At 36.9% G+C, this 12729-nt stretch overlaps 1 protein-coding gene across 2 annotated transcripts in view; it reads right to left on the bottom strand.

Annotated features, from left to right (window-relative positions):
* The window catches only part of LOC133655805 (ras-associating and dilute domain-containing protein-like), an 88180-nt gene extending 75979 nt beyond the window's left edge, over positions 1 to 12201 (bottom strand). The window contains exons 1-2 of one of the 2 annotated variants that reach the window (XM_062056323.1): positions 11759 to 12201; positions 3901 to 4061 (exon numbers count right to left, since the gene is read on the bottom strand). In XM_062056323.1, the coding sequence (XP_061912307.1) occupies positions 3901 to 4061; positions 11759 to 11865 (268 nt within the window). In that variant the 5' untranslated portion in view covers positions 11866 to 12201. Of the gene's footprint in view, positions 1 to 3567; positions 3585 to 3900; positions 4062 to 11758 lie in introns of those variants that run through there. The other variant, XM_062056324.1, reaches the window with a different exon arrangement.
* Positions 12202 to 12729: the final 528 nt, after the last annotated feature.

Here is a 12729-nt window from a genome sequence, read left to right as displayed (position 1 = left end):
TTGTGATTTAGGGCTATACAAATAAACATTGATTGATTGATTGATTGATGTTGTTTTTTATATTGGTTTTATATGTAATTATTTTTTGTTTTTATTCAGTCATTGGTGGACCTAAGGATATTATTTGAATATTGTTTTTAATATTGTTGTGCAGCACTTTGGAAACATTTTGTTGTTTAAATGTGCTATATAAATAAAGTGGATTGGATTGGATTGTCACACCTGCCAGCTTGTCCCATTTCAGTCCTCACATGTCCAAACATGCATTTACCTCTGTGAACAAGTCATTACCTGTGGTTGTCTCTTTAATTGACTGCATGGCTGCCAGCTCCTTCGTGATTTGAAAGTCTGCAGTTATCCCACGTAAGAAGATGAGCAGATGGGCGGTGTTACGTACATCGCAGCTCTCATCCAAAGCCAGCGAAAAACAGTCAAAGACTTCGGGCATATCAGCGCAACAGAGTCCAATACGCACTCCTTAATAAACTCTCCGTCAGAAAACGCCTTATTTTTTCTGGCGATTTTGTGAGAAATGACGAAACTTGTCCTGATAGTATACTATTTTATTGAGGTGTTTGAGACCACCAATCAAAATATAATATTCAAAGTCATTTTAGGTATTGTTTTTATAAAACACTGAGTTACAAAATCAAGTATGTCCTATTAGCTGCAATAAAAGACAAAGACAGAAAATACTCAGAATACCAAAAGTGTAAAACAGAAATAGATAAACAACCCAATAATAACCTCAAATCACTCCTTTCAACTCTCAAAAAACAATGCAATACATTGAGAAATAAGACAACCAACCTGACTAAATCCTTAAAAAAAAATTACATTAGCGACAAAATAGAGGAAAACACAAATAAGCCATGTGAGCTCTGGAAAATCCTCAACAACAAGCTTCCCGGTTGCAGCCAGAAACTGAAAACCAGACTCATCAACATCAGCATCAAGGAGGGTGACTCCCTCATTACAGACAAAATGCAGGTAGTAAGCAGACTTAACACCTTTTTCACCAGCATAGCCGCAACTCTTGTCAACAAGCTGTCCCACCACTCTGGTCGCTTTGGTGTAGAACACATTAAAGCCTTCTACAGAAAGCTAGGAGTATCCAACAACAATTTCAAATTAGAAATGGTCTCAGCTGATGAGGTGCTTAAAAAATTGAGCACGCTCCACCCAAACAAGGCCACCGGCCTTAACAATATCCCCTCCAGATTTCTCAGGGACTCTGCCTCCATCATTGCCCCAATCATCACACACATAATACACCTCTCAATTTCACAAGGCCAAGTACCAAAAGATTTTAAGATAGCAAGAGTAACTCCACTCTTTAAAAAAGGAAGCAAATTGGAACCTGGCAACTACCGACCTGTTTCTATTCTCAGTTCCATTTCGAAAGTAATGGAAAAAATAGTTTATGAACAGGTCGATGGTTACCTTGCCACCAATAAACTCATGTACAAATTCCAATCCGGCTTCAGAACTAACCACTCCACTGACACATGCCTTCTCTATCTGACCGACCACATCAAACATGAGGTGGATGCGGGCAAATACTACGGCATGGTCATGCTGGACCTTCAGAAGGCCTTTGACACCGTTAACCACGCTATACTGTTGGATAAGCTCAGAGCAATCGGATTTGACAAAACCTCATCGAGCTGGATGCAATCTTACTTGGAGGGGAGGAAACAGATGGTAGAGGTGAACGGCACCGTGTCCCCCCCCCCCCCCTCTCAGTGAGCTGTGGAGTCCCCCAAGGCAGTATATTGGGGCCTTTACTGTTCCTAATATACATAAACGACTTGTCATCGGCATGCGACTGTGAATTGTTCTTGTTTGCGGATGACTCGGCCCTGCTGGTATCGGGCAAGGACAAGTCACAGGTGGAGAAAATCCTCAGTGCTGAACTCAGTAGAACCTGCACCTGGCTCGCCGACAACAAGCTATCCATGCACTTGGGTAAAACGGAATCCATCCTGTTTGGGTCCCACATCAACCTTAAGAAAGTCAATGATTTCACTATAAAAGTGGGTGACATTGTTATCACCAGGAAAGATGAGGTCACCTACCTAGGTTCCATTCTAGAGGCTAATCTTTCCTGTGATAAAATGGCAACCAAGGTAATCAAAAAGGTCAACCAACGAACGAGATTTCTCTATAGAATCTCCTCTATGGTCAACAAAAGCACCATGAGGATTCTGGCGGGAACTCTCGTTCAACCCTTTTTCGATTACGCATGCACCTCCTGGTACCCTAGCACCTCCAAAACCCTCAAATCTAGACTCCAAACATCCCAGAACAAGCTAGTCAGATTACTTTTATACCTCCACCCCAGATCACACCTCACTCCTACCCACTTCTCCAAAGTGGGCTGGCTCAGGGTGGAGGACAGAGTACAACAACTTGCACTGAGCCTAGTCTATAAAATCCGCTACACCTCCCTGATACCGAAGTACATGTCAAACTATTTCCTTAACGTAAATGACCGCCATAACCACAACACCAGGGGGAGCTCCACTAACCACGTTAAACCCAGATTCCGATCTAACAAAGGTCTTAACTCATTCTCTTTCTATGCTACATCAATGTGGAATGAACTCCCAACAGGTATAAAAGAAAGGGCGTCTCTATCCTCCTTCAAAACCGCAATAAAAGTACACCTCCAGGCAACTTCAACCCTAAACTAACACCTTCCCCGGATTGATAATAATCAAATGTTTTTCTTATGCATTCTGATATCTCTCTCTCTATGTTCACTACTTGCTGTACATATCCTACCAAGTCAGACCTACACTGTTTCAATGTCCATTTCTCTGATGATGCAATTGTTGATGCTGATTGTTGATGACAGAAGTGTTGATACCAACCAAACCTAACCACCCCCCCCCCTTCATATCCCACACCCCGGATTGTAAATAATGTAAATAATTCAATGTATATACTCTGATGATTATCTTGTGTGATGACTGTATTATGATGTTAGTATATATTTGATAGTATATATCTGTATCATGAATCAATTTAAGTGGACCCCGAACTTCAACAAGTTGAAAAATGTATTCGGGTGTTACCATTTAGTGGTCAATTGTACGGAATGTGTACTTCACTGTGCAATCTACTAATAAAAGTTTCAATCAATCAATCAATCAATCAATCCTTTTACACATGACCATATTTGTTAAAGGTAAAGTGATTATTGGGGGGAAAAAAAAGGTGAGGGTAGAGAAAATACAACTGTCGTGCAGTTCTAGACTTGACACATTAATCTACTGTACACTAAACACACAACTGTACATAATAAATAACCAACTACAGGCTTTATACAGACACGCAAAGTACAAAGTGAATGTCTACAGAAAGGAAAACTACCAACAGAGTGCCAAATTAAAAATAAATAAAATCGCTTTCATGCATTTTAGCCAGAGTTTCCAAAGTGGGAGTGGAAAGTGTCCCTGCAACTCACATGTGACAGACATATACTTCATAGCTTTTGGCTGTCCATATAGCATTATGCAACATTTACTCAATATTACATCCATTCTAACCATGTCCACGCACCAATACTTTAGTTCTGGTGATCCATCCATCCATTTTCTACCGCTTGTCGCTTTCAGGGTCGCGGGGGGTGCTGGAGCCTATCTCAGCTGCATTATGTCTGCTACAAATGTGGATTTACTAAAGCAAGATGAGATCATCAGTCTGATGACTGAATGTTTTTTTCCCCCCAACACAGCAAAGCTCCTTAACAGCATTCAAGTGCTTTCACTGGTTCTAATAAGCCCCGTGACTTAACTGGGCTGCAACATTTATGGGATTCTGCTTTAAAAACACATGCAAAGTTATACTATAACTACTATTTATTCAGTGATTTTGAAACTGAGTATAACTCACTGCTTGTTTTCCTGACTTGCGTGGACATGTGGGCGGGGCCGTGAAGGAAGACTCCAGAAAGGCGGTTGGTATGGCGACGGATGCGGCTCTTGCAAGGCTGCCTGAAAGCCACGACCTCAGCTGACCTGCTGGTAGACGAACTGCCAGTGGATGAACTTGACCTGAATGATGGAACACAAAGAGAATGACTGATGAAGTGCCCTTGAGCAAGGCTGTGAATCGACTCGATGGGGGAGCTAAGCATTGGAAGTTAATGATACGAATACCGTGAAATACTGTAGACACAATGGCAAAAAGAGAAGCATTGCAAGGTTAATAACCTGAAATGTGAACAAACTAATATGCTATATACATAAAAGCCAAACAGTTATGCCTGTGTATGAACATGTTCATACCAACAGTGCATGCTTGTTGCCCACGCTCCTTCTCCATTGCTCTCTTTGCTCCAAGTATGCATGAATTGGGGGTTGTGCACATTGCAGCAAGCCTGTAAGCTTCTTACCACAGAAAGATATTTTTTTTATACAGTGAAGAATTTCATATTCAAACATTGAAGTTTGAACATGACTGTGGTCGACTCCTGGCAGATTGTTGATTTTATTACAATAAAATGTTATTTTAATTGCTCTCTGCTGAGAATAAATCACGCATTCAAGTGTTGTTATCGCCGTCTTCCATTACAGGACACAATACGTGACAGTGTACCTTACCAGGCTTAATTGATTAACTCTGGAACTTCGTTGACTGTTTTGTAACTATTTTTGCAACACTTATTACATTCGTAAAGAGGATAAGAAACAGGTAGTTATATTAATCCGTATCTATTAAAATCATAAATATCGAGCGCTAAATACTGTAGTGTATGCAAATTGTAAAAATGCACGTATTATTTTGTAGCCTCGCTCTCAGGCAGAACACATAGGCAAACCTGCATATATTATCATACAGTACTCATAATATACAAAACCCAAAACCAGTGAAGTTGGCACGTTGTGTAAATTGTAAATAAAAATAGAATACAATGATTTAAAAATCCTTTTCAACTTATATTCAATTGAATGAACTGCAAAGACAAGATATATATATACTATTTGTATCATTATAGTGGATGTAAGGCAGGGGTGGGCAATTAATTTTTACCGGGGGCCGCATAAGCAACCCGAGCACTGCTGGAGGGCCACACCGACAATATTTCAATTAAATTTTGCTCAATATTATTTTTTATATACCGTAAGATAAATAATCATAATAATAATAATAATTATTATTATTATTATTATTATTATTATTATTATTATTAATAATAATAATAATAATTTCATTTAACCTAACTTAATTTTATACAAAAGCAGATTGCTTTTGATGGTTTTATTTTTAACACTGTCTTACACAACACTTCCTGATGTATAATACAATGCAAAAATTTCCATTTCTGCACAGGGTTAATTTCTGGCACTTTATCCTGCATTATCCAACATTTTTCCCCGTCAGATTTGGACAACCATCTGTTGTTAAAAATCGTTTTTAATCATATTTATCAAAAAAAGTCTGCGGGCTATAGAGCGTTTTCTATTCGGGCTCCAATACTATGGAATGCCCTCCCGGTAAAAGTTAGAGATGCTACCTCAGTAGAAGCATTTAAGTCTCATCTTAAAACTCATTTGTATACTCTAGCCTTTAAATAGACTCCCTTTTTAGACCAGTTGATCTGCCGTTTCTTTTCTTTTCTTTTCTACTCTGCTCCCAACCCGGGGTGGACCGCTAGCCTGTCCATCGGATGGGGAAAACCTCTACGCTGCTGACCTGTCTCCGCTCGGGATGGTTCCTGCTGGCCCCACCATGGACTGGACTTTTGCTGATGTGTTGGACTTTCACAATATTATGTCAGACCCACTCGACATCCATTGCTTTCGGTCTCCCCTAGAGGGGGGGGGGGGGGGGGTTACCCACATATGCGGTCCTCTCCAAGGTTTCTCATAGTCATTCACATTGACGTCCCACTGGGGTGAGTTTTCCTTGCCCGTATGTGGGCTCTGTACCGAGGATGTCGTTGTGGCTTGTACAGCCCTTTGAGACACTTGTGATTTAGGGCTATATAAATAAACATTGATTGATTGATTGATTGATATTGTTTTTATATTGGTTTTATATGTAATTATTTTTTGTTTTTATTCAGTCATTGGTGGAGCTAAGGATATTATTTGAATATTGTTTTTAATATTGTTGTGCAGCACTTTGGAAGCATTTTGTTGTTTAAATGTGCTATATAAATAAAGTGGATTGGATTGGATTGTCACACCTGCCAGCTTGTCCCATTTCAGTCCTAACATGTCCAAACACGCATTTACCTCTGTGAACAAGTCATTACCTGTGGTTGTCTCTTTAATTGACTGCATGGCTGCCAGCTCCTTCGTGATTTGAAAGTCTGCAGTTATCCCACGTAAGAAGAAGAGCAGCTGGGCGGTGTCACGTACATCGCAGCTCTCATCCAAAGCCAGCGAAAAACAGTCAAAGACTTCGGGCATATCAGCGCAACAAAGTCCAATACGCACTCCTTAATAAACTCTCCGTCAGAAAACGCCTTATTTTTTCTGGCGATTTTGTGAGAAATGACGAAACTTGTCCTGACGGCTGCATCTCTGGGGGTGTGAAATATGGCAAAAAGTCCTTGTTGGGTTTGCAGTTTTACCATCAACGCATCAGCCTCCCTTGTGCGCGCTTCATCAGACAGATTCCGGTATTTTTCCTTGTGCTTCGTCGTGTAGTGGCGATTCAAACGATATTCTTTAAACACAGCAACATGTGTACCACAAATTAAGCACACGGCTTTACCTTTAATTTCTGTAAAGAAATACTTGGCAGTCCATGTCTTGTTGGAAACATGGCATTCGTCATCAACTTTTCTCTTTTTAGCGTCTCATAACTTGTCGCTGTGCACCTTCACTCACAGGTTACACCCGGACATACGCCCATAAATAACACTTTTCAAAATAAAAGCAGCACAGTTGTATTGCACGCACGACGTAGATGTTTTTTAAACTTTATTTTGCCATTTGTGATTGCCGCCGTTCACATTCACTCACAATCACACACGCGCATATGTCCACACAGAAGTAATACAAATAACGCTTTTCAAAACAAAAGCAGCACCGTTGTATTGCACACTCGAGATAGATACTTTCTTAAATGTATTTTTTAATTTATGATTGGCCTCACGCGGGCCGGACAGGGACGCACAAAGGGCGGATGTGGCCCGCGGGCCGCAGAATGCCCAGGTCTGATGTAAGGTGTAGATCCACCCATTGCATTTGTTTACATTGAGGAGCGCTAGCTTACTGTTAGCGGTGAACTATTGTATCCTCCTACGGTGTGTAGTGAAGCATGTTTAGCTATTTTACCTTCTGCAGGGATGACTCCTGTAAGAAACATACTTTATTTGTCGCCATGGAGGCGAGGATTAGTGATTTAGAAGTAGCTAAAACACTGCCGACTGCGGATGGATGTTAGCCGCTAGCGAGCTAGCCACGTTTTAAACACCTCTTGCTGAGCGGCGTTTCAGTCTTAGAGCTTCACCTTCATCATTAGTTTTTAAGCCAAAATGCTTCTATTCTCCCTTTCTGTCCACATTGTGTCTTCTTGTTTGTGATTGTGCGCTTTCGAACATGCTCCTCTGCTCGTAAAACCATCAATGTCACGACGTGACTACCGCGCGTCATCATGCCTGTTTAAAAAAAATTTAATTAAAAAATTAAATTAAAAAAAGGGAGTATAGTACCGTTTTTGATTCATTAGTATCACGGTACTTTAGTAGTACCGGTATAACGTACAACCGCAATATATATATACACTCGTGGTCAAAAGTTTACATACACTTGTAAAGAACATAATGTCACGGCTGTCTCGAGTTTGCAATAATTTCTACAACTCTTATTTTTTTGTGATAGAGTGATTGGAGCACAAACTTGTTGGTCACAAAAAACATTCATGAAGTTTGGTTCTTTAATGAATTTATTATGGGTCTACTGAAAATGTGACCAAATCTGCTGGGTCAAAAGTATACATACAGCAATATTAATATTTGGTTACATGTCCCTTGGCAAGTTGCACTGCAATAAGGCGCTTTTGGTAGCCATCCACAAGCTTCTGGCAAGCTTCTGGTTGAATTTTTGACCACTCCTCTTGACAAAATTGGTGCAGTTCAGCTAAATTTGTTGGTTTTCTGACATGGACTTGTTTCTTCAGCATTGTCCACACGTTTAAGTCAGGACTTTGGGAAGGCCATTCTAAAACCTTAATTCTAGCCTGATTTAGCCATTCCTTTACCACTTTTGACGTGTGTTTGGGGTCATTGTCCTGTTGGAACACCCAACTGTGGCCAAGACCCAACCTCCGGGCTGATGATTTTAGGTTGTCCTAAAGAATTTGGAGGTAATCCTCCTTTTTCATTGTCCCATTTAAAGCACCAGTTCCATTGGCAGCAAAACAGGCCCACAGCATAATACTACCACCACCATGCTTGACGGTAGGTGTGGTGTTCCTGGGATTAAAGGCCTCACCTTTTCTCCGCCAAACATATTGCTAGGTATTGCGGTCAAACAGCTCAATGTTTGTTTTATATATATATATATATATATATATATATATATATATATATATATATATATATATATATATATATATATATATATATATATATATATATATATATATATATATATATATATATATATATATATATATATATATATATATATATATATATATATATATATATATATATTAGGGCTGTCACAAATAAGTTAACTCATGTGATTTCAAAAAGTTCCCGCATTATCGCATAATAATAATGACTCTGACTAATGCGTGGTTACTGGCAAACTTCACTTCAAAATGCACCGTGACTGGATAAAAATGTTACCAAGTTTTGAGAAAAAAATATTAAAATAATTTTTTTTTTTTAATTCTTATGAAAACTATAAATTCTGACAATAAAATTGCATTTCTGTCCAAAAATTAGGGTATTTTTTAAGTTAATTAAAATCATACAAGTGAGTAAATGACCTGTGATTAACATGACCAATCTAACTTCAAAAGTGTGATTAATCTGATTAATGAAATTACCTGGCGGGCACAAGACATTGAAACAACGTTGAGACCTTGTTGAATTAGGTCCTGATGTTGAGCAACTCAGACATAATGTTGAAACAACATGTTTTTTTGAAGACGTTTAATCACTTTCGGGTTCTGACGTTGATTTGACCATTAAATCCTGATCAAATACCAACCAATATTTTACAACACAAATGCAACATTGAAACAACATGCTTTTTACTACTGACGTCTATTCATTGTCAGGATCTGACCTTGATTTGACCATTGCAATTCGGTAATTTCCTTTTATATTACGAATACAACTATTTGTACAAACCCATTAAACCCTTTACTTATTAAATCACAATTATTGAAATTCAACAATTTGGTGCATTTGCAAACAGTTAGAATTATGTATAAAGCAAACTATAACCTGCTACCCAGGAATGTACAACAATTCTTCTCAACAAAAGAGGAGAAATATAACCTTAGAGGAAAATCTAATATAAAACATTTGTATGCGCGTACAACACTTAAAACTTTTAGCATATCTGTATGTGGAATTAAATCATGGAATGGATTAACCAAATAAATCAAACAAAGCACCAATATGATTCAGTTTAAGAGACTGTTCAAACTACAAGTGTTTACAAAGTACACAGAACAAGAATTATGATGAACATCTTGAACCCTTTTTTTCATTTTTCTTTTTTATTGAGACAAATATTATTTATGTATTTAATATTTGTTTGCTTACTATGGTATATTATTTATTTATTATTTATTTTTTCACTGTTCTGTTACATAGAACAAGGAAATTGGATAAAATTGCTATGGTATGAAAAGGGGAAGGATTAAATACACTCTGCTTCTTCCAACTCCTTTTCGGACATGCTGTAATGAAACAACTGGAAATATGTGATGCATTAGATTGTATCGTATGCATGTTCCAAATAAACTGAAACTGAACTGAATTGAACTATTGTAAACTAAAGCAACATTGTTTGGCTGTCATGTTAAAGGACATCTTTAATTGAGATCAGATGAGGCTTGTTGGTTGTTTTTGATATTTGTTTTATAAGTTTATAAGTTATATAAGTTATACGTTTTTTAAGTTTATATGTAGACTGCAGGGAATGATCTTATTATACAGATAACCAATCCTAGGTGTAGTTCTGTTAGGTACCAATCCTATATATGGAAACACTGGTATCTGTGGCTTTTATAGAATGTGTGGATATATATATATATATATATATATATATATATATATATATATATATATATATATATATATATATATATATATATATATATATATATATATATATATATATATATATATATATGTATATATATATATATATATATATATATATATATATATATATATATATATATATATATATATATATATATATATATATATACACTACCGTTCAAAAGTTTGGGGTCACCCAAACAATTTTGTGGAATAGCCTTCATTTCTAAGAACAAGAATAGACTGTCGAGTTTCAGATGAAAGTTCTCTTTTTCTGGCCATTTTGAGCGTTTAATTGACACCACAAATGTGATGCTCCAGAAACTCAATCTGCTCAAAGGAAGGTCAGTTTTGTAGCTTCTGTAACAAGCTAAACTGTTTTCAGATGTGTGAACATGATTGCACAAGGGTTTTCTAATCATCAATTAGCCTTCTGAGCCAATGAGCAAACACATTGTACCATTAGAACACTGGAGTGATAGTTGCTGGAAATGGGCCTCTATACACCTATGTAGATATTGCACCAAAAACCAGACATTTGCAGCTAGAATAGTCATTTACCACATTAGCAATGTATAGAGTGTATTTCTTTAAAGTTAAGACTAGTTTAAAGTTATCTTCATTGAAAAGTACAGTGCTTTTCCTTCAAAAAGAAGGACATTTCAATGTGACCCCAAACTTTTGAACGGTAGTGTATATATGTGTATATATATATATATATATATATATATATATATATATATATATATATATATATATATATATATATATATATATATATATATATATATATATATATATATATATATATATATATATATATATATATATATATATTTTAATTTTTTTTAATTGTATTGCTACTTTTATTTATTTATTAGATGCCTTTTACTAAATATGCACAAGCACTGTTTTTAATATTATGTGATAATGCCTTTTATACTGTATTTTGTTTTTTATGTACTGTATGTGATTATATGTCTACTTGGACGTTGGAGTCTGCAAAAAAGTTTGACGATGAAGATGATATTCCATGTGCTCTTTGTTTTACTTGCACATTTAAATTAAAAAGCTACATTTGGACCTGTGGACTATCTTGAGCCAGGACACTTTGGTTTGGTTTAGTTTTTTTGCATATGAGTGCTTGATTGTTAAATATAATAAAAATACCCACTACTTATTTGTTGAGTGGTTAATTGAAAATGTATTTGCAAAGGTGTAGTAACACATTGCAAATCAGTAAAATGAGAATAAGACAACTAATAATTCATAACTGACATGTTAAGTTGTTAATCATCTGCAGTCCCTTGCAAGGTTTCTCGTTGTTCCCATTGGGTTGACTTTTTTCTTGTCCTGATGTGCAGCCCTTTGAGACATTTGTGATTAAGGGCTATATAAATACATTTTGATTGATTGATTGTTTGAGCTGTGATGAGAAATTCTAAGCTGAATATCTCTCAAGTTAAAAAGTTGTGATCAGTAATATTGAAGAAGTGTCCTACTCACTGCAAGGAACCATCACTGGACTTCCTTCCAAGTCTCATGATGCGTCTTTTCAGAGAAGATGCAGGTAAACCTGGTGGGCGAGATCCCGCAACTTCCACGTCGTTCATCTCCGGCCGATTATTTTACTTGCGATATTTCAGGTCAAGCTGTTCCAGGGCGTGTGGAAGTCCTGGTGGTCCGCACCGTGTCCTGTGGGAACTGTGCGCGGTCACTCCTCGTGTCCACTGGCCGCATCGGTCCTTCGTCTCTCCATCTAACGTCTGGTCTGCAGGGCAAAGAGTGGACGAGAACAGGCAAAGATCGTGAATCGATCCCATGCAATCTTTGCATGAAAACGGACCTCCTCTCTGCTCTCCAGATGTGCTCACACGGCGCAGCTGTATCCGGGCGCCAAGTGCACGCGCGTACAAACACGTGCGTGCTCCCAATCTCACCCACTCACTCTCAAAACCGGACAACTTCACAATAAAGTGCGTCATTGTTTCGCCAACAATGTTCTTTTTTTTTTTTTTTTTTTGCCATGCCGACTGAATAACATAACCTCTTTTACTAACTCATGCGTGCAAAAACGTCATAAAAACGTAAGTTGCCAACATTTTTTTTAAACCTTTATTTATAAATTTCAACATTTACAAACAGTTGAGAAATAATAATCAAACTAAGTACAAAACAGTACAAAACAGCGTCATGGGGTTGTAAATTCAAAGTAACTAAAATAGAATGCTATATATATATATATATATATATATATATATATATATATATATATATATATATATATATATATATATATATATATATATATATATATATATATTAGGGGTGTGGGAAAAATCGATTCAAATTCGAATCGCGATTCTCACGTTGTGCGATTCAGAACCGATTCTCATTTTTAAAAAATCTATTTTTATTTTTTTATTTAAAAAAAAATTTAAATAAAAATATTTTTTTAAATTAATCAATCCAACAAA

The sequence above is a fragment of the Entelurus aequoreus genome, linkage group LG08 (genome assembly GCF_033978785.1).
Source record: "Entelurus aequoreus isolate RoL-2023_Sb linkage group LG08, RoL_Eaeq_v1.1, whole genome shotgun sequence".
Taxonomy (NCBI): domain Eukaryota; kingdom Metazoa; phylum Chordata; class Actinopteri; order Syngnathiformes; family Syngnathidae; genus Entelurus; species Entelurus aequoreus.
Note: the sequence above shows the minus strand (reverse complement) of the source record. Positions and strands in the feature narration are given on the sequence as shown.